Source organism: Gallus gallus, chromosome 4 (genome assembly GCF_016699485.2).
Source record: "Gallus gallus isolate bGalGal1 chromosome 4, bGalGal1.mat.broiler.GRCg7b, whole genome shotgun sequence".
NCBI classification, from domain to species: Eukaryota; Metazoa; Chordata; class Aves; order Galliformes; family Phasianidae; genus Gallus; species Gallus gallus.
The window spans coordinates 4204213-4225599 of NC_052535.1; the positions used below are offsets into that span (position 1 = coordinate 4204213).

At 43.2% G+C, this 21387-nt stretch overlaps 1 protein-coding gene across 22 annotated transcripts in view; it reads right to left on the reverse strand.

The window, feature by feature from the left end:
• MAP7D3 (MAP7 domain containing 3) overlaps nucleotides 1-21292 on the reverse strand; it is a 36673-nt gene extending 15381 nt beyond the window's left edge. For 9 of the 22 annotated variants that reach the window (XM_046941046.1, XM_046941043.1, XM_046941042.1 and 6 more), the window contains exons 1-7: nucleotides 21189-21292; nucleotides 11783-11884; nucleotides 10895-10975; nucleotides 9330-9493; nucleotides 6454-6568; nucleotides 5481-5501; nucleotides 598-699 (exon numbers count right to left, since the gene is read on the reverse strand). In XM_046941046.1, the coding sequence (XP_046797002.1) occupies nucleotides 598-699; nucleotides 5481-5501; nucleotides 6454-6568; nucleotides 9330-9493; nucleotides 10895-10975; nucleotides 11783-11884; nucleotides 21189-21276 (673 nt within the window). In that variant the 5' untranslated portion in view covers nucleotides 21277-21292. Of the gene's footprint in view, nucleotides 1-597; nucleotides 700-5468; nucleotides 5502-6453; nucleotides 6569-9329; nucleotides 9494-10894; nucleotides 10976-11782; nucleotides 11885-21188 lie in introns of all 22 variants that reach the window. The other 13 variants (XM_046941045.1, XM_046941044.1, XM_046941040.1 and 10 more) reach the window with 3 other exon arrangements.
• Between the last annotated feature and the right edge of the window lie 95 nt (nucleotides 21293-21387).

Genomic DNA, 21387 nt, shown 5'->3' on the forward strand with positions numbered 1-21387 from the left:
CAGGTCACAACAAACCAACCTACTCCCAGCCCCCAAAATTCCCATTTCATGCATTCTTGTCTATTTGGTTAAAACGAAATTCTAAGATTAAAAAGAAAGTGTGTGTTTACAGAGCGCAGGGCCTGCACAAAAGAAAGATCCCCAAACTAATTGATTTCTTCCCTCCACACAGGCAATCAAATGACCGGAGCTGTCTAAAAGAACAAGTCAAACTATTCTTCGTACTGCTTTTAGCTTGCTGAAAATTTAGGATGTAATTTAAGGCATGCAACCCTCCAAACGATGTGAAATGATTTGGGAATCAATCATTCACCGAGATCGGACTTTAGTGACGTGATTACAGAAATAATTAAAGAAAACAACAAAGAACAGCAATCTTTACCGTCACTCTTCTCCTCTAAACAGAGATCACATCAACTGGGTGAGACCCCTGAACAGTCAGGCTGGATTAACAAATTGCATGAAACGCATTTGAGATGAAAACAGGAACTGAGTTACAGAGCAAGGGAGGAAGAGGAGCATCATTCCTCCTCCCCGTCTCCTCCCCGGTAACAGGTAAGCAGTACACCTGCTACCAACAGAAACCCAAACACTTACTTCTATCAGAAGCATTTAAAAGTGCTGCAGATGATGACAAACGTTTATTCATGGCAGCTTCTGTTGGTTTGAGGTTTGCAGTGGAGGTGGACCGCTTGCTGGCTGCATAAAGAAGTGGTTACTTTAGAATTCATCTTCACACCTAAGGAAGAACCTTCCACGCTTTCCCGAGGCAGCTTAGGAAGTATTGTATCCTGAAGGGTACTTTAGCTTTTGGTTAATGAGAAACAGAGGTGTTTGGTTTTTTTTTTTTTTTTGCTTCTATTGAAGGTTCTTGATACAATTAGCATCAGATGTAACACGCACAGAAAAGGCATTTAGTTTTAGTGGAATAAAGCCAAGGTTTTAAGCACATGTATGCAAACAAGAGGCTTTAAGCCCTGTGCTCCTAACACATAAAGACAATGGCTGCTGAGGCTGGGTGCTGTTACCAGACTGCAAGACAGAGAAAGGAACATCACACCCTGAGCAACAGCGATTTCTTCCTTCCTAACTCCCACTCAGGCTGTGTCAGACCAGCTATTCAGTCACTAGTTAACAAAGCAAAAACAAAACAAATGCTCCTGGAAGGATGAAAGCAAGTCCTGAAGAAAGCCAAGAAAGCATTCTTATTTTCCAATTACTTCTCAAGAGCTGCTTCGTTGTAAAAATCTCCTTATTTTTGAAAAAGCTATTCCTTAAGCCCATGTTTCCTAGCAGCCTTCCAGCTCTTCTGAAACTATTGTACAGGGAAGCATTAACTTATTTGTGTATACAAGCACATACACAGACATGTATAATATCATATCTCATCCTGCAAAAACATCAGGTTCACCACTGGCCTGATAAAGACCTGCTTTTTAATTTCAAACTACTCCAGAGCATGAAAACCTTGGGAAAGCATGCATCTATTGCTACGGAGACTCAGCATGTAGAAATCAGTAATGCACATAAAGCAATGAGGAGCAGCGTAATAAACATGAGAAATTCTATACATCTACCAGAAAGAATTGATTTTGCTGGCATACTGAACTGCAGAGATGATTAATGTGAACTCATTAGTGCGTTAGTAACGTCAAAGGAAAAAGCAGCACTACTCACCAGAGGCAGCTTCTTTTCCCTTTGGCTAGAAAGCTATAGCAGCTCCTTACAGCAATAGCACAGGGTCCCTATGGATATCCCTGCCTCAGCTTGTACTTGGGGTTCACACACCCAACCCAGATTTCCTGAAACACCAGGAGCTATGGGGCTCCCTCGTAAAGCAACAGAGCCACGTGAAGGGAAAAGCAGATTCTGAAGTTGAAGCTGAAGAAATGGAAAGCTCTTGTGATAGTGAATAAAGAAGTAAGGGGGAGAAAGGGGAATCTCTGGTCATTCAAGTTGAGAAACTAAAATCTGAGCTTCGATGGTATTTTCCTAATGCAACAAAAATGGTATTTAGTGAATGAAGCCTGAGTACTCTGATAACTAAAACAGCCTTGAAAGGTTTTATGTGTAATAAATCAGGAACTTGCCATGCTTACATCTGGGTGTTCGTGAAGGGAAACACTCCCCTCTAGTGGCTGCTTCAAAAAACAAAAGGAAACAAAGGGGAAAAAAAAGCACAGTTCAAACCTTAATTTAAACGTGTGGGAGTCAAATGCCCCCTAACATCATGGAGATATTTACACGTTTAAATTAGGACTTCAGAGCTTGCATGAAGTCTGAGCTTTGGTCTGCTGAGATCTTTGGTCCATGATCTACTGAGACCCAGAAACTTAAATCTTGCCTTGAGAAATACTACACTAAGACAAGCATTTCTATTTCAGCAAGTTCACAACTCCTGAAGGTGGACTGCACTGTTCAGCAGAGACAAATGATGAAAGTGCTGCTAGGAGACTTGGGGGAAAACAGGCATAGTCTATAGATGACCATTCAGATAAAAGAAAATACCCCAATTCATGACTTCACTGAAAAAATCTAATTGGTAAAGTGTATTATTCACGCTGAGATTTGAGTTTACTTCTTCTTTTTTCCCCGCAGGAAAGTTTAGTTTGCTTTAATTGCCTTAGATTTTTAGTACTTACAACTGGAAGAAGCACACAGCATCATTCCATGTGGTACTAAACAGCTGTTATCATTTAATGGAAGGGAAAAACTAATTGTGGCAACAAAGCCAAAGAAAGAATTGCTAACTGGGTAATGAGCTGTGAAATGCAGCACCTTAAATATATCACTATGAGGGAGGGCAGCTCTCACCCCTACCTTCTCACAGAGCCTCAACGAGCAAGGACATTGCCTATCTGGGGTGCATAAAATAAGGCAAAATAAAAACAGATTCTCTGCCTCTTAGTTCAAGTTTCTAGCAGGATAAGGAATCCCTTTCCTTAGAAAAGAGAGAGTGTAGCAGCCTAATTTCTATTCTAATAGCTCAAGTCTCCAGGTGTGCCCCAACGTCGAGTTCTGCTCAGCAGTCATCACTCAACCTCCCTCATTTATAAGGGCCCTGTCATTAAGGATGCTTTATTACACAGCCTTGCCACTTTTCCTGGCAGACCCACACCCAGCATGTTTCATCTCAGCACTGACAGCAACGTCATTAACAGAGCATTTGACTCTGGGGCTTTCATCAATTTTTAAATTTCGGGCCATCAGCAGTGTGTTTGGTGCAGTCTGAGTGAATCACCTTCTGAACATAACACAGAATGGCTGATGGCAGGTGAAACGTTCAATCACATGGGCTTTACTTCCCAGAGCACATCACCCCTATCACCCACAAATGCTGCTTTACCAGTCAACATTCCTGCATATTACTGTTGACATGGCTGGTTCGTGGCAGGACATGTCTAATTTTATATCCATAAATCTATAAAATTAGGTATATCTATCTATACATATGTATATATTATATATATATGTGTGTATATATAAAATATTCTTTTTTTCCCCCACAGCAATACAAAAGACAGAAAGACTTACATAGCATACGAAATAAAGAACGTTTGAAATCTGCCCCCTGGTGTTCTTCATTTTTAGAAATGGGGTTGGTGCCTTTAATCCCAAATCCACAGCAATTGATGATGGAAAAATACCATACTGAAATCTGCTCCAGACGTGCTGATGGAGCAGGTGCATTACTCAGCCACAATGATGTAATGCAGAAGAGCTCATATGGTGTCATTTTCCCCAAATTCACAAGTAATTGTTCTCTTTCCAGCAATTAAACAAATAGAAGGTGAGAGATCACAAAGGTTTTTCTTAGAAATCTAGCTGGATTTATGCATCCTACATGTGTGGGGGTTCACAAACCTAAAACAGGAATAAATATGAAAAGAATGAACCCAGTCATGATTTTCCAGCCCAGCAACGACAGCTGTATGTTGGAAACCTCAATCTAAAAACTAACACGAACTTAAAACAGTATGGATGCATAAAAATGTCCTGGTCAAATACTGTGCTGTTTATCTCCACAGCCAAATTTTTCAGAATCAGTGCCAAGTTATTCAAATTGGTCTCACATTACAGAACATAGATGCTCTTCCTGTTTCTACTTCATGATGCATAAGGCACAGCTTAAGTGTTTACCCTCACATTAGGAGCATGTTTGTTGGAAGACACTGTCTATTTTTAATGTGCGCCAGCAGCTCTGTGGATCAAGTCTTCCTCCACGATCAAAGGACAGACAGGACTTGTTTCCTCACATCAATTAGGAGAGAGCAAAGGGCATTATTTTATGTTTGATACAAAGTTTAGCTTTGAAATCAGTTCAGTTTTAAAATTAAAGATAGAAAAGAATACAGGAGAAAAAAATAACAGTGCTTTTCTAAACACGCAAGACAAATGTGATCTCCTGCTTTCTAAGTTCAATGATATTTGATAATGTGAAATACACTAATTGCATTTATATATGTACCCAAGGAACATATGTTTAACAGGTAAACCAATACAGTGAAAGTGGCTAATTTTGGAGAAAATGAAGGATTCATGCTGTGCAGAGAAAGGGATGAGAGAATAAAATGCACATGCTTCTCCTGTGCAGCCACAATAAGCCATGCTAGTTAAATCATACTCAGACTTTCATTGCGCTTTCAAGCCTCATATTGTCAGCATTATGAGACAGCTGTGTTGAATTAGTAATGCTGTGAGCATGCACAGATTTTCAGGGCTCAGATTTGGCTGGCTCTCAGCTGAGAGCTGTTGCCTTCAACTAGCTACATGAAATAACTGCATATTAAACATACAGACTTCACAGACATATTACTGTTCCAAAGGGTTTCTGTGAATGGCTCAGTCTGTACACTGGCAAACATAGGAATATGAAGAAAATACATTTAATATATAGACTTATGTTTAGACAACAGGACGTATCTGGCTTGCAAAACCCTTCATGGAAAAAGAAACTTCACACAGGACCCATTCCCCTTCACAATGTTTTAGCAAAAAATCATCTGATTTTACAACTCTTGCTTCAATTGTTGGCTAAAAACAAACAAAACCAACACAGAAATATCCCACAAACGAAAATTAAACCACTTTTTAAAATTAGGAAACAATGAAAGGACTGAAATTTTCCCATTTTAAATGACTCAGTTAATTTATGGTCACATACACTGAGGATTTCTCCTCTCCTCCCCATATCATCTTTAAAAATTGAAATGCTCACATCCTCTCCTTCAAAATCCCCTCAGGACGCCATGATTTAAGCTGTAGTTTAATTAGCTGGGAGGGATAGTTAAAAACATAAGAGGGCTGCTTTCCACTTAGGGATCACATTCGTTGTACAGCTGGCCAAGATCCAGGAAAAGTTCTACACCAAGATGGTTTTCTTTAGTTTCAGAGAAGCAAGAACTCAGGTTTAAAAGGTTAGCAGTGAGCGTAAGGCAATAGAAAAGGAACATTTTGGAAATCAATACCACCAGTTTCACCTTCATCTGTGGTCTGTTGCTCTGTGGAAGAAGAAGGTTCATAAGCTTAGTCACAGGGCATAAAAATAAACAACGTAAGGCATCTAAGAATGGGGAAGCTGGGGATCATAACGACAATTCCTATCACAAGGACTTTCAAACATGTTATACAGAAACACAAATCAACACTCAAGCTGACAGAAAAAAACCACTACTAAAGCAAAAGCTGAAACACACGGTTCAATTGCAGCAATTCAGAAGATAGGCTGAATTGAAGGGTTTTTGGCTTTATTTTATTCCTGGATAATAACAGATTTTTAAGTTACTTATTGCCTTCCAGCTAGGCAGTACATAAAAGGGTCCCTCCCAATGCAATCCCAGTTGGCTGCTTTGATTTCAGAATGTTTTCAAGCAAAAACAGTTACTTGTGAGAAGCACGCACCAATCTGAGCTTCAATGAGAAACTGTTAAAATGCATCACCTATCTAAATCTAGGACAGAACCTGTTCTCTAGGAAGTTCAGACACTGCCCACTGCACCTCCTTGCCCATTACTGGTCATTCAAATAACCAGATGGCATTCTGTAATGGCTAAGCTTGAGTGCAAAACGTTTTAGATGGAATACTACAGAATGGTTTTTTGGGGGTCACATTTATCATCGCTCTTAGCATACCATTACACGTATTGCAACTGAAGGACTCAGAATGATTTCAAAATTATATATTACAATTCCTTTATCTGATGTGTGGGAACTACAAATGCAACGCTGCCAAGTATATATTTCCCATGCAATTTCCATTTAGCCCTTCCCAAAGTCAAAACCAGCTCCACATCTCAGCAGTACTTCAGGACAAGTACAAATAGGAACCTACCCATGGATCCTGTTATAAAATCCAAGACAGGAAAGGATCCTCAGGTCTCTACAAACAGCACTACACCTGCCTTACACCCATAACATTCTGCTCCTAGCTATGCTAGGAAAGGTGCTACTTACCCGTTTTGCTCTCTGAGTCTGGAGTTACAGATCCTCCCCACGACCATCTCTTCTGTCGTGTTTCCAGTCGCTGACTCCGTTCCAAGGTACGATGCAGAGCTGCTTCGTGTCTCTCCTGTTATCAAACAACACCTTTATGAAGCTATCTATGTGAATATAAAGCACAGGTATGCCAGAAGGCAAAACGTACGTTGTTCTTCTTTCTTCAGCAAGATTTATCATCTGTTGATTTGTTTTTGTTTTTAATTTTGTTGCAAAAACTATCACACAAAAAAGTTAATGGCAATTAATGGTTTCAAAACTGTGAACGTGATTAGGTTGAGCTAAAGCACAGATAATCTGTTCTACTCTTTACTTAAAATAGCCACCAGATTTCCTATTCAGTAAACAACTGAACAGCCACTTACTGTCTAAAATAAGGATGAAGTCCAAACTGAACAAAAATAATTGCTTATTCTTATAATTTACATTCTGCAGTTATTTCTAAGAGGTGCTGAAAATCCTCCAGCATAAAACACCAGGTCTAAGCATAAGGTTATTTGTATCTCCAGAAAACGACACAAAACACCGACCTAAGTACTAACAGATACTGACATTAATACAAAATACAGTGAAACCAGAAATCACAAGATTTGAAGGCAAAACTGCATAAAACACTGATGAGCTGCAGATCACAGCCATCACTGCTGGAAGGACAGAGTACCAAGCACAGCTCTCCTGCCTCCAGGACAGTAAGTGCTAGTGTGGGAATTTCAGCTCCTGTGCAGAAAGATGGACTGCAACCACGATGGAACATTTATTCCCCATTAACAGCCAGCTTTCTATACGTGTGTCAACAACATATTTCTGCACTGGAATAGTCATATCCCAAGTGATCTTTTGAAGCAGTATTTACTGCTGATGCATTACAGTAAGATGCCGAAGGGACTCGTTATCAAAAAGTTTCCCCCTCCTGAGGATCTGAGACTTTTACCTTCTTTCAACACCATTTCACAACAGACTGTCACAGTCACTGTGTAACGCAAAGTAAGCTTAGAAGGAAGGATACACTCCATACACTGACAAAAGATAAATGTAAAAGGGTTTCCCTTGCCAAACCACCTAGCCCTTATGTAATCTTTCTGTAACCTGTAGATTATATTTCCATGAGGTATCTGCTGTGCAGTAATTCTTGAAAGTCACAGGTAAAGACATAAGTTTTGCTTTATGAACAAAAGTTATCACCTCAAGATATCAATGTAATCAGTTGCACAGCTGTACAGAATACTTGATTAATTGTGATAAGACAGGTATCTCAACTCTAGCCATGCCTAATTGTCTTCAAGTCTGGCTGAGACAGAGAACTAATTATTTTTCCACAGTCTGCGATTGTGCTTCCTTTGCATTATCTAAAGAAGGTGATTAACTAAATGAGACTTGGCTGAAGTACCCAACAAGAATGTGGCAGACAGCGTATTTTCTGATGCCCTTCTATCTGCTAAATTATAGGTGTAGATGATATCTTGCCGACAAATACTGCCTTAGGAAATCTTATTTAAGAGCAATTATTTTCTAATGTCAGAGTCCAAATGTTGAGATCTGTTTTCACTTTACAGTTGAAAGAGAGGTTTACAGGTCAAGTACACACTATCTTCTTATCTGCCAGATGTATAACTGTGTATAAGACCATCATCTTCCAGGGACCAAGTACAGGACAAAGTTAACCCAAACAAACACTCATCAGCTAGTCCTGCCATCACTTATCACCATGCCTATTTAAAACGCACCCACCATCCTCTAAATGTCATGAATAAACGTACTGTAGGCTTGAAGCATACCTCATGAAGCACAATGCATGTCATATGCCTAAAGCAGTTGCTTGAAAAGATAATACCACACTGGGCTGTGGTCAAGGCCCACCCCAAACATTTCTGCTTATTCTTCAACATTGTAAACTATTCCATGAAGTTTAAATGGAATATCAATCTGAACACACCCAGAAGCTCATTACAGAGAATGAAACACCAGTAAAACTCTGCTGGACAAAAAAGGTAAAATAAAAAAACCACCACCCAACTCCTAGAACAGTTTAACAACAGCTGGAATCCCAGAGGACACCTAGCCAGGCTTACACCCTCTTCATCAGTGACCCACTGCAAGTTCTCACAGCTGGCTTATAAAAGTGTGTGTGTTATGCTTTTATTGCTGACACAGTGCTTCTGGCAATCAACCCTTTCATAACTACACCACATTTCATACGAACCAGCAGACCTACTCAGCAAAGGGGAAGGCACATTGTAATGTATTTACTTCCATTTTCTGCTTCTATGAAACTTGCAACAAGCTCCTCAGCTCCAACACTGCTCTGCTGGTCCACGTACAACCAAAGCAAGGGCAAAGTCACAATCCAGTAACAATAGCTGATATCAGCTTAAAGTAGCAAAAACTAAGGGATAATGTTACCTGCGTACAACATACAGTAACAAATTATCATATAGAAGAACTGGGAGAATCTGAGGCCACAACTGGGCTGCCAAAACCAAACAAAAAATAAACCCAAGGGTTGAGAAAAGTCTAAAACTTATTACACGTGATAATTTACAGAAAGGATCTGTGAAGCGCACCAAAAAGAAGTTACACATCTGGGAATTCAGAGTGGGATGGCTTTTTTTTTGTGTATGTGAAAATAATCAGGGGCCAAACAGCAACCACAGCTCCCAAAGTCCAGAGCTCCTCGGGTACAGCTCAACTAGGCCAGGGACAGAGAGGAAGAATACGGCCAAGTGGACAGGTGTGTAAAAGGTTTTTATGCTGTAATGCACAGCATTCCCATGACTTTCTATTACTTCAGAGCACAGTAAGAACACAACGTAGGAACATCTGTAAAAGCGTAATACCTTTTCCTCTTCGATTTTTTGTTTTCTCTTTTCTTCCACAGCTGCCCTCCGTTGTTCGTCTTTCTGCTTTTGTTCTTTCAGCTTTCTCTGCCTTTCTTCTAACTGTTTCTCATACTGGAGTTTTGCTTTTCTCTCCTTTTCAAGGATTTGTGACTCTTTGGCAGCTGAAAAGAAAAAAAACTGAAATCAAACTTAATTACTCACTGACATTACAAGATAGATTACAGGCAAAAGACTGCCAAGCAAAACTACCAAGCAAAATCATCACCCCTTAAAGTTAAAACGTACACCCAGATTAGCTAGCAGTGCTGGATGACACTGCACATGAGGACAGAGATACCTTTAATTCTGTCCACAGGATGGCAATGAATTTGAACACTTTCTGCCATTACACTTCACAGTCCAGACAGGAAAGGCAGGATATGTATATAACCTGTATTATACACACACCTTTCTTGCCATCATAATAGTGAAATCTTAGTAAGTAGTAATTGAGTATCAAAGGGTGGAATTTAGTATTTTGCAATTCTCTCTTTTTTTTTTTTTAATAAGATATAACGAAAAGATGTAAAGCACTGAGTGACAAGATAGGAAAACCCTGCAGATATACTGCATCTGAAGTCAAAATAATGCTGCTGTTCTTCACAGCCTCCACCTAGATGCAGCTGTGTAGTTAAGCAGGAAGCTTCAGCTCCTCGGACAAAAAGCCAGTGGTTGAATACCCAGCAAAGGTATTTGCTTTGGCTAGACAGATGAAATGAGCCAAGAAACAAGGTAATTACATTAACATTGCATCTGTACTATCTACATACAAGGCTCCCAAACTACTTCTAAATTTACATGTGTCCTGGTCCTAATTTCTGTCTGTTCCCACTCCTGTATGTCTTTGCACATATGTTAAGCAATACAGAAATGCAGGCCAGGAAAAGACTGCTCCTCAGCAGCTGGGAGACTGAGAGTAGGGACTGCAGGCCATACAGGGAACCTTTCATCTCTTGCTGCATGTATATAAAGTGAGATTCACAGCAAAAGCAGTATAAAGCTGGGTGAGAATTTTATACTCTAAGTCTTGGTTTCTTAGCTGAGATAAAGCTGACACTTCAATCCAGGAATCTTTTCAGTGTTCTAGGAAACAAGAGAAGCAGTGTTCAAGGCAATCAAGCCATTCAATTGGCTATATTCTTTTTTTGTTTTCTATGAATCAGTGTTTCCCAAACCTCAGTTTTCAGGTAGTGGTCCTAAGCTAAGGGTTATTATTTCAGAAGTGTTTTTGTTAAAACTGTGAATAAGAAGGCAGCTAATTTTGCCTGGTGGTCTCCAGAAAACTGAATGTCAGAAATGACACACAGCTTCAAGAAGCCACACATCTCTGGAATATTCTCCCCTCAACTCTAATGCTTCTCCTTTCAGGTTCACTGATGGTCAATGAAACAATACCATGGGCAGATGCTGTTGGTCCCCAGCAAGCTGAAAAAAGAAGTGACTGAACAAAGAGTAGGAGAATAAGCTATTATTTTATCACAAAGACTTTCAGAAGTCGTATTTGAGGTTGTACATGGAAATACCATTTTGCTTTTCCCGCTCCTCTCTGCGCTCCCTGGCCAGTCTTTGCCTTTCTTCTGTTCTTAGAGTGGAACCATCTATCACTGCCAAAAGAAAAATTGAAGACACGTAATTGTCAGTCATTTTGAATGCTGAAATCTAAGTAAAGTATTCTGAGCCTTTCCGACTGAAAGGTTGATAGAACGTTCTCAGAGAGAGACTCACCAGCAAAGCACTGCATGCTTTATACGCAGATTAAAGTGCTCAAATGGAAAATTGAGAAGTTGAATACCCTCCTTTTCCCTCTTTCCATTCCCTCACTCCAGTCAATCCTGTATTTTTAATGAGCGCAGCAGAAAGCACACAGCAGATTAAAAGGCCACTGTGTACAGTCAATAGAAGGCCTGAACAGACATCAGACATGCTGTGAGAACATATACTTATTCCAAATTCAGCTCTGATCCTTACTTTTGAATGCATTAATTCCTACTATCAAGAAATACAGGAATCTAGGAATATTCTATCTGGGCATCATGCCAAATTGAAAGTGCTGCAGGACAGCTACTTTGCAGGCTAAGCAGAACCAAGACTGTCCTGGTCTTTGCAGTTACAAACACTCGAATTTGAGCCAGGAATGAACTGGTAAGCATCCCAGAACACCAGGAATGCGTTCATCTTAACGATAAGCAACTTCACCAGTTGAACTCTGAGAGCCATAAAGCAAAAGCTACCACCAGAACCACACCTTCAATGACTGTGACCCATCTAACAAGGGACATCAGGCTCTGATCTCCCAAGGAAATGGCATCAAATTTCTTCAAAGGAAGTTTTGTATTCCTGTCCTCCTCCACCCCCTTTAACTCTCCCTATGAGCCTGGTACTTCGTTAAGAACAATGACCAATAATTATACCTGGTTTAGTTGCTGTCTTTATGTTTATTGAGGTCTGGACTGCAATAGGGCTGACACCACTTTGGCTTCTTCTTTCATCTGCTATGGCTTGGGCTGCAGCAACTGCAGGAAAGAAACATCCCATATTAAGACAATCTCTAAAACCAAGACTCATTAAATACATAAAATAAATGCATCAAATCCTATTTGAGGTTGCAGATCCTTTTATTAAATAACTAAATTGAGATTGCTGATCTCTTAACCTTTCCAAAGAGATTCTGGAGGTAGCACAGCTTTTATCTGCAAGAGGAACAGAGACAAAAGCTTATGCTTTATAACATGTAGGAAAAACAGTTTCAAGAAAAATCTAAGTTATTTAATAGTGAATTTTTATCAGGGAAAAATATTTAGTAGAGTCACGAGTCTGACTTAATGAAAATTCTTTCCTATCGCTCGTATATTAGCAGGCTGAAACAAATATATGACAGACTGTTGGCAGTGGTAGGGTAATACTCTGATGAGACTCAAGCTGGGAAAAGTTTCTGAGCATCTTTCATTATTTCATGACACAAAAGAGAAGGAGGGTTAGTGGTATAAAGTAAGCTATTAAGGAATGCTTACAGTGTACAGCTGAAATTGGGTCCTCAATATAATTAAAATTTATTTAATTAAGAGTCCAAAACTGCAATTTGAGCAATTGTGGAGAGACCAATTCACCCTACTGCGTGTCACCTAGGTGTGTACAGAGAACTGCAGGGCTATGGCTCCCAGTTACATCACACGGAAACGAAATGGCAGCCGTATCAGTTTCACTACATAACAAGAGCCATTCGGAAGCCAGAGAGACATTTTGCTGTATCACTTTTCACAGATTTGCTTTATTTCAGCATCCAGCTTTCACGTTGTCCCCGTTCAGGGTATGAAGGTGAAGTGCTGCAGAGAAAGCCCTTACACCACTAAAACAGTAGACAGCGATAGGGTAGATAGCGATAGGACAATGGGGAACGGTTTTAAGCTAGAAGAGGGGAGATTTAGATTAGATGTCAGGGGCAAGTTTTTCACTGAGGGCGGGGAGGTGGTGAAAGAGGCTGCCCAGAGAGGTTGTGGATGCCCCATCCCTGGAGGTATTGAGGCCAGGTTGGCTGGGGCCCACGGGCAGCCTCATCTAATCCTTCATCTAGAGGCTGGCAGCCCTGCCTGCAGCATGGGGTTCAAATCTGATGACCCCTGAGCTCCCTTCCAACCTGAGCCATTCCATGATTCTAGTGACGTGTTGTCATCATCATCATTATCACAGAATCCACGAATGTAACCATAATTTAAACCATACCATGAAGAATGAATAGTAGAATTTAGCGTTATTTTAAAAGTAATAAATAAAAAAACCCAAAACTTTGCCAAGGATCTCAGGCTTTCCTTCCTGAATAGAGGAATACAGACAGCAAAGGAGGAAGGAAGAGCCTCTTTCCCTTCGTGTATTGCCATGACAACTTGTTCTGCCACAGTAATAATCCATCCTAAGGTCACGGCCAAGAACAATCACCTCCAAGTGTTTAATCCCATGTGATGTCAGCGATAAATGCTGATTACAATGCTTATTCAGCAACTCTGAATTGTCACCTGCAGCTGCTGCCATGTCTTGAATTCATTTTTCGTTGCAGCCCCAAACAAAAGTCTTCCTCAATTGCACCCAATGCATCTCCAGGGCTGTTTTTAGCAACCAAGTTCTAGTAAGGACCAGCACTAAGGAGCAGGGATTTCACAGTGCTCCCCTAAACTTTAAACATGCAAGTTTCTGTGTGAAAGTTACAGGAAGAAGCATGCTGTGATTTGAAGAGGTATAAAATCCATCTTACTTCATCTGCAGAGGTATTTTATTAACAGAAATCTTGATGAGCAAAGCAGCCGTTACGGATTATGTATTTTTACACGGGATTAAGTTTATTCATTAAAAAAAAAAAAATGAAATTTGAATGGTATTTATGATTAGAAGGCACCTTTTAAAAATGTGCCATATCTGCAAGGCAACCAGTTCATCTTGAAAATACAATTCAGGTTGCAGAAATGACTGGAGATTCTGCAGAACAGGAAAGTGGGTTACAGAAACAGTACAGCTTGCAAAGGGCACAGAAGGGGGGGGGGGGGGGGGGGGAAGACAGCCTAGAAATACTCAGCCAAAGCATTCTGTGTGTCAGTTACAGTTTGTTATGCAGGACAGCATCCTATATGATGGAAAGCAAGCGCAGTGCCCAGACCTGGTGCCACCCATGGCCACGGGCCAGGCGTGCAGCTCCCTGCCCACCCCACCGCCCCACTCACAGCACGGTGCCACTTCCCTCACTGATGAGGTTTCCAATATGCCCTGAGGAGACTGCTGCTAAAAATACAGCTTGGGTTCTATTTCTATCCTTGCACCGGGTTAACACTCCTGGCTGCTGCTGCAGCTCTGAAGGCCGCGCGGGGTACTGCTGTTCTTAGCACACCTCGCTGGTGCCCGCACTGCCTCTGCATTCACACAGATCTCCTCAAAGCTAAGCAGCATTATGAGTCTAAATACGTATCTGAAAGATTAAAGCAGGCACCAAGAAGCCAACAAGCAAGGCACAGGGTGGAATGAGTGTGAACTTCTCAGCAAACATCTCGGATGTTGGTGGACGGAGTCAACCTGCAAGATGCCACTGCTGTCCTGCAGGGAGCCTCGCCATAGAATGGCTCAGGTTGGCAGGGACCTTAAAGATCACTGAGCTCCAACCCTCTTTTCCTACCTCCTAGAGGTCCTGCTCAGTACCACTCCTCACATCCTGATTCTGCTCATGGTTTCCCCACACGCTTTCAGGAAAGCAGGAGGAAGTTTGGATTCAAGGCTGACATTTCTGTGCATTTCCCTTTAAGCTGATTTCCACTCATTAATTAACACAGGTTAAGACAAACAGATGCAAAACCATACAGTGAGCAGCTGAAACAACTGGGTTCTGCTTTTACACTATTACTCTTTAGCACTGGGACGCAATCCCTCAGTAAAACAGGGCACAGCAGTCCCCTCTCCAAGCTTTGCTCCCATCCCCAATTCCATCCCACCTGGGGCTGCAGGGACACAGCTCCTCAGGCAGCAGCTGGCAGGCAGATGGCTCTCTGTCCTGTCTGGGCAGCCAGCAGATGGGAAGGAAGCTCACAGATCTCTCAAAAACAGCACGGCTGTCTCTCAGCCTCAGCAGGCCAGAGAGCTGCTGGATGCCCTGCCCTTATTCTACCCACAGACTTTCCTTTTATATTTATTCCCTACATGGGATATCTATTTTATGGCCTTTGCGTGCCTGTCTCCCCCCACAACAATTGTCATTGCAGTATTTAAGCCCATTTCTGCACCTAATTCTCTGCTACAATCTGGTTTTCTTGGCAATGCCCAAGGCAGCTTAGGATGACTTCTTTGGTTCATCACAAATACTGATCCCACTGGAAAACTGCTTGACATGAGCACTCCTTTGCAGCACGTGAGTTAGCAGCTCTAAAAGAAAACAAATACATGTTTGAGCTACATTTGCAAGAATGTAAGTTTTGACCTATCCTTAAAAGATCCATACTCAGATTAAGAGCTGGAAACGTGACAAAAATCCCCATATTTAACAAAACACCACTTATTTCCTGAAAGGAAATCTAAAATGATATGGCTGAAGCAGTCTCAAGGACACACTACCACGCTCATGCAGCCCCAGCAAGGCACCAGGAAGGCTGCTGGTGCATTTGTGGGCCGATCTCTGTACGTTCCTCCCTAAGGGGAAACAAAACCCAAAGTGAACCTGTATGAGAGCACACGCCAAGGACTCAAAATTTGCTGTTAAAAAGAACTGGCAGCCACCTACAAAAGCTTTCTGTGGTCAGAGGTGCTACAGCATTGTCTGAAAACAGCATCAGCTGAGCACCAGCCTCCGTTCCAATGCTACTGATACACACTGAACATACCTCCTACAGAGAATCCTGCTGTTTCTCACGTTGTTATTCTAACCTTGCTCACAGTGCTCAGCCCAGAGTTATGCTTCTAATTAACGGGGACAGCATCTGCCTGCACAAGGCTTAAAGAGGAGGAAGAAGAGATGTCACCAAGTCAAGGAGCCATGGCGAGGTGGTCCATGCACACAGAGGACTGCACAAGGCTGACAAGCCACATCCACCCTGTGCTCTGGAGGACAGACCAGGCTTTGCAGCCTGGGGTTCACTGTTGGCCAGGTACACTGGTGCTCACCACTTGAAGGAAGGGACGCTGAGTCATGGCAGACACTATTCTCAGTTATTCACTGCTCTCTTCAATTTCTCCTCTGCCACGGTTCCTTCTCACCTTCCCAAAGCGAAGCGAAAAGGCTCTGCATTCAATATGACTTCACCTTGGTTTGTATCTTTAAATAAGAAAGCCCTTTTTCAGCAATCTCTTTTGCTACGATACGACTTGTACAAAAAGGCACTGCAAAGGGAATGCTTCTCCAGCTCACAAACTCCCCACTCTCTGCAAGGTTTAACGCGACTCCAATCACTGCCCTGCTCTACCTGGCATTAGTTATTAATCTGTTTATTGCATTGTGCTTACCAAGCTTATTTGCTCAGTGACCTTTCTTTAGACCTGACACTTCCCACATAAAGGACACAGAAGCATTACAATCCCACCTGCACTTTGCAGCAAGCAGCCATGCATTGCTGTTGGTTCCTTGCTGTCTAGACAGAGAGAAGCCAGAGATTGGAAAGGTTGGAATGCTCATTATGTTCCTCAATGAAAGAGCTGGGCACTAAAATATTTGTGCTCTCAGTAAAATTCGCCAGCAGAACACATTGCAGTCACATTTTGGATGTAAAGAGTATTTCAGCACAAAGCTTCTGTGGGTGGGCAACTACAAACTCCTCCTGCTAGCTGCTAAACAAACAGAAACTGCTTTCATCCACCTGGAGTGATTGCCTTTAAAGAGCTTTTAGACACAGCTTTAAAGCTAATGATATCAGCTATGATTGGAGATCCCTTGTGAGCCTCCACAAGCGTAGCAGAAATCCCTATTTACCTATTATTGCAGAGAGGAAATGCCAATATCCTAATATTCTAATATACCTAAATGAAATGAAGTAATATAATAATAAATAAGTCCTCACATCGTTCCAAGTCAATTCACTGTGAAAAGGAAGAGTTACACGAAGTTACGTGCTTATATATAGGTGTATGCAAGCCTGACAGAACGAGAGCTGGGTTTAACAGACATAGAAGGAAAAAGAAGTTTTTTCACATCTGTTTTATGATTTCTTTCCTTCTCATTGCCTTCACTTCTCCTATCCTCTACTTCCCTCTTCCCTGAGCAGCCCGGTTGCTTTTGCTCACTCGAAGCATTTCCTTGCAGAGAAACGCTTCTGCTCTCCTGTTTGCTGCCTGCCAACTGCCTCACTCTCCTAGGCAGATACAACTCCCACGGCACACGAAGCTACTCACAGCCACTGCAGCATCCTTGCTCCCTCCAAAGATTCAGCTCAGTGAATTAAGAGCCAGTTCAGTGCTCATAAAGCAGCATTTTAGAAGTTCCCTGTGAGTTACCAAGGCAGGAAAACACTGTGAAGAAAGGAAGAGCTGTAACACTGTCAGTGGTACCAAGCTAACCACCAGCATCTAGAACAGTTCTAATGATCTGACAGGCACACGTGAACATATCAAAAGCAGATCATCAGTTAAGGACTACCTGGCTGTAAGATACATAATGAGGAGCTGAATAGCTCTAATCCATTTGTGGTAGACCAGGCATTTGAAGTCCCCAGTTAGTTCAAGTATAGCAGGTCAGCTGATACGTCATGTTCAGAAAGTCATTAGAACTGCATGCTCAGAGCTTTCTTTGTCATCCTTTCACAACAGGACTGCGGGCACTTCTAATAACTGAAAATTAATAACGACGTATCAGTAATTTAAACGATCCCATCCACTTTCTTATTTTAGAAGTGCCTAAAGAGAAAGCAGTCCTTAATTCTAATCACATTTTGAGGCTGTGTACTTAGGGACAGCAGAAACCACGGTACCTATTTCACCACTGCAGCTGTGATCCTTGCAAGTCATTGTTTGTGTAACACCTTTATCTGAATGGAAGCATGGGATCCAAATGTATCTTTTGCAACGTTAATGCACAAAGCACGTAGAGAATGGAATGCTGTTTCCCAAACTATTTTGCATGCGCCTATTTTAACTTTACAGAAAGGAGGATTTCATGTTTTTGATGCATTTGGAGAAATGTGGATAACTCAAAAGTTCTGGACTAAAGACTGAGCCTTCTGTACACGTTCCACCAAGACAGACAACAAGCGAATGCTGAAGGTGCCTTTCCCTGCAGCCTTCCCATGCCATTGGGAACCCGTTTCCTTGCCTTACGGGTTTGAAAACCACCTTTAAAAGTCACAACTTCTCTACAAAACCCATAAGCATTTGAGGATCTACATCTGAAAGCTCATTCTTTCCTCTCTTCCAACATGAAGCTCTGATGATCAGCCCATCTGATGGGCGCTGCCGGGTCCCAAAGCATTATCTCTAGATGCCAACCAGCGATCTGTTCACTGACCCCTGCTGTGGAACTCTGCCACCAGGGCTCTGCCAAAGAGTCCTCCAGTCCTGCCACAGCTGTTGGCATGAGTTCTGTGCACTGAAGACACACTTTATCATGTAACTTTCACCTGGAGACCAGACACCTCTGCACGCGTTCCTTTCTACTTGCTCGAGGAAGTAATTAGCACTGTTTGTTTTACACTAAAACTCTCTCAGTGCTAATTCTGTATGTATGCATTTGATTTAAAAAATAAATAAATCACCAGGAGCTGAGCTGTGTTCCAATTAAGGTGGACAAAGCCACAGAAGCACTCAGGCAGGGAGAAACAACCCATCAGACCCACTGGAGCCGTTCTTGCAGCAGACAACGTATGACCAAACTGGGCTTGGCCACACAGGCAATGGGAATCACACCTCTGCATTGGTTTGTAGAAAGGACAACTGGAGAAAGGCACTTTGTTTTTGTTCCAAGTCCTGAGACAGGACACGGAAGAGACTGAGTAGCTCTAGGAAGTGAACATTTACATCGAGCATTTTAATATACTAAATATGTATGCTTTGAACCACCTGCATTACGGTGACTCAGCACACAGGTGACATCCTGGCAGCTGAGCTGCCAAGCTCTGGCAAAAGCAAACACTTCTTCCCTGTCACCAGTACTGCAAACAAGAAGATGAGAGATCTCAGGATTGCAGCGAAAACAAAGATAAAACAATAAAATACACCGAGGCTGCATCAGCTTAAATGATGACCTGCAGCACTCAAAAACCTCACCTACCAGGTAAGCCACAGGTAGTCGACCATCTCCCTTATCCCACTCTTTACAAGCTCAGTGCTTATGCTGTTAGAATCTGAGCAAACTTCCTCTTTGTCCCTGATGGGTAACAACAGCTTGCATCATAAGAACAGGGTAACAAAGGGCCATTTATGGGCTGCTGTTTCATAGTATGTAATCGCAATTCATACCAATGGAAGCTGTCTGTGCACACACCGCTGGCTGCGATGCTAACTGGCTTCTAGTTGTAGAAGCAAACTCTGGTTTTTGTCACCTACCAAAATGAAATCAGATTGGACAGATGTGTAGGGGCAGAAAACTATTGCAGAGGAGTTGTAGAACTGATACTGCCAGACTGACGTGGCCTGCAGAACCTTAATTACAGCTGAGACCCTAAGAGAAAGAAACACCTTTCCCTTACGTGAGTAACAGTGTGAATTGCAAGACGTAACTTCATACAAAGCATATATCCCTTTTGCCCTGCCTGGGAGCCATGGTTTCTCAGCACGGTGCTGCCCTTTTGTCTTTACTGGCCTTAGACATGAGGTGCCCAACCAGAAGTTCACAGGCAAAGGACTGAGGGTACTTGCAGTGCTACGTCTGTTCGTACAGACGTTTGTTCTCCAGACGACACAGCCAAATACACAACTTCCCACAGAGCAGCAGAGGCTGGCTGGAAGCATTATGGTAAGCTGCTCACACAACTCTGCAAAAGAGTAGCAAACACAGCGGCAATTATCTTGCAAATTCCACTGTCAGCCACTGGACTGTGAGGACTACTTCCAAACATTCTGCTCTCCCTAAGATAGGGAGGGAGAAATCAGGGGCAGCACTGCAGCGGCGTATGCTCACAGCAGCACTGCTTTGGCTCACATTAGCACTGACTTCATCCTCCAGCACTAAGTGGTACAAATGCACTCTGTGTAAGCTGAGGTTTAGGTTCTGGTTCAATGACTCCTATATCCCCCTCAGGGGAGAAAGTAAATAAATCAAAGCCTATTCTTTCTAGGATCTAGCGACGGGTTTTTAGTTTTTAAATATGATGGGCACATCGTAACACGTGCATGTGTATCTAAAGAACCTGGTTCAAGGAACATCTCACCTCTGGTTTTGGGACTACACCTGGCCATGACAGCTGGCTGCAAACATGCACGGCCTCTTCCTGAGGGCCTCTGCAGAAACACAGCAGGAGAGCACCCCATGCACAGTTCTGCAGTCCCAGCAGGAGGATTCGGGTGAAGCAGACATGCTCTGTGCAACGAGGGGCACCATTTCTGGCTGGCTGCTACCCCGCTCAAGCACCAGGCTTACTTTATCTTAATTTCAACAGAGAAATAAGAAGAGTAATTAGGTGATATTCCTGCCACAGAACACGGGGAAGAAGAACGGAGCACTCGGGACCTTTCGGCAGCGCTCTTCTTCATGCCATTGCACAGACACTGCACCAACGCTGCCACGGGAGGCTGTCACAGCAGCCCCTGCACGGAGCCCACGTTAGCTTAGAATCAAACCAAGACATCAAAATGCGCTGTACCCTTTCTTTAAGGATCAGTGCGAGGAGTGATTTACCTCTTATAATTGCTCGCACCCGAAGCTGTGCGTGCAGCAGCGCCATACAACTCGGCACACGCACCGAGCACGTCGCAAAGCACAGTTATTTGGGGTCTTAAAAACAAACGGGCACGTGAGCAGGGGAGAACAAAACCAAAGCAGCGCGGAGTGCCTTCAGCCAGCGCACAAAGGAGGGGAGAAAGAAAGGAAGAAGAAACAAAAAGCACCGTCGCATCTCTGATTCGCAATGCCACATCCTGTCCCCTCCTCCTGCACTTCGGAGGGGTCCCAGAGCGCACCGCCAGGACAACACGTTGCGGGAGCTGCAAACCGAGGAGTTCGGCCCTCCGGGACGTCCGAACGACGGGCGGCTCACGAAGCGCACCGCAGCGCAGCGCAGCGCACGGCCGGAGCTCCAGGGCAGCGCGGCCCGGTAGGGCGGGAGCGGCTCCCCGGCCTCGGCCCCGCACAAAGCCCGCGCTGCGCCCCCCGCTCCGTGCCCTCAGGCCGCCCGAGCCCGCCCCCGGGCCCCCTCCTTCCCCTCTCACCCATCTGCTCCCGCAGCCCCTTCAAGGAGGAGGAGGAAGAAGAGGAAGAGCAGGAGGGGGGGGGCACGCCTCCGCCGCCCTCCGCCATCTTCAGCGCCGCCGGGACGCGCAACTCCGCCGGCCGGGCTGAAGGGGGACGCGGGAGCGCAGTGCGCACGCTCCGCACCGCCCGGCAGCGCCGCCGCGGGGGTGGGCAGGG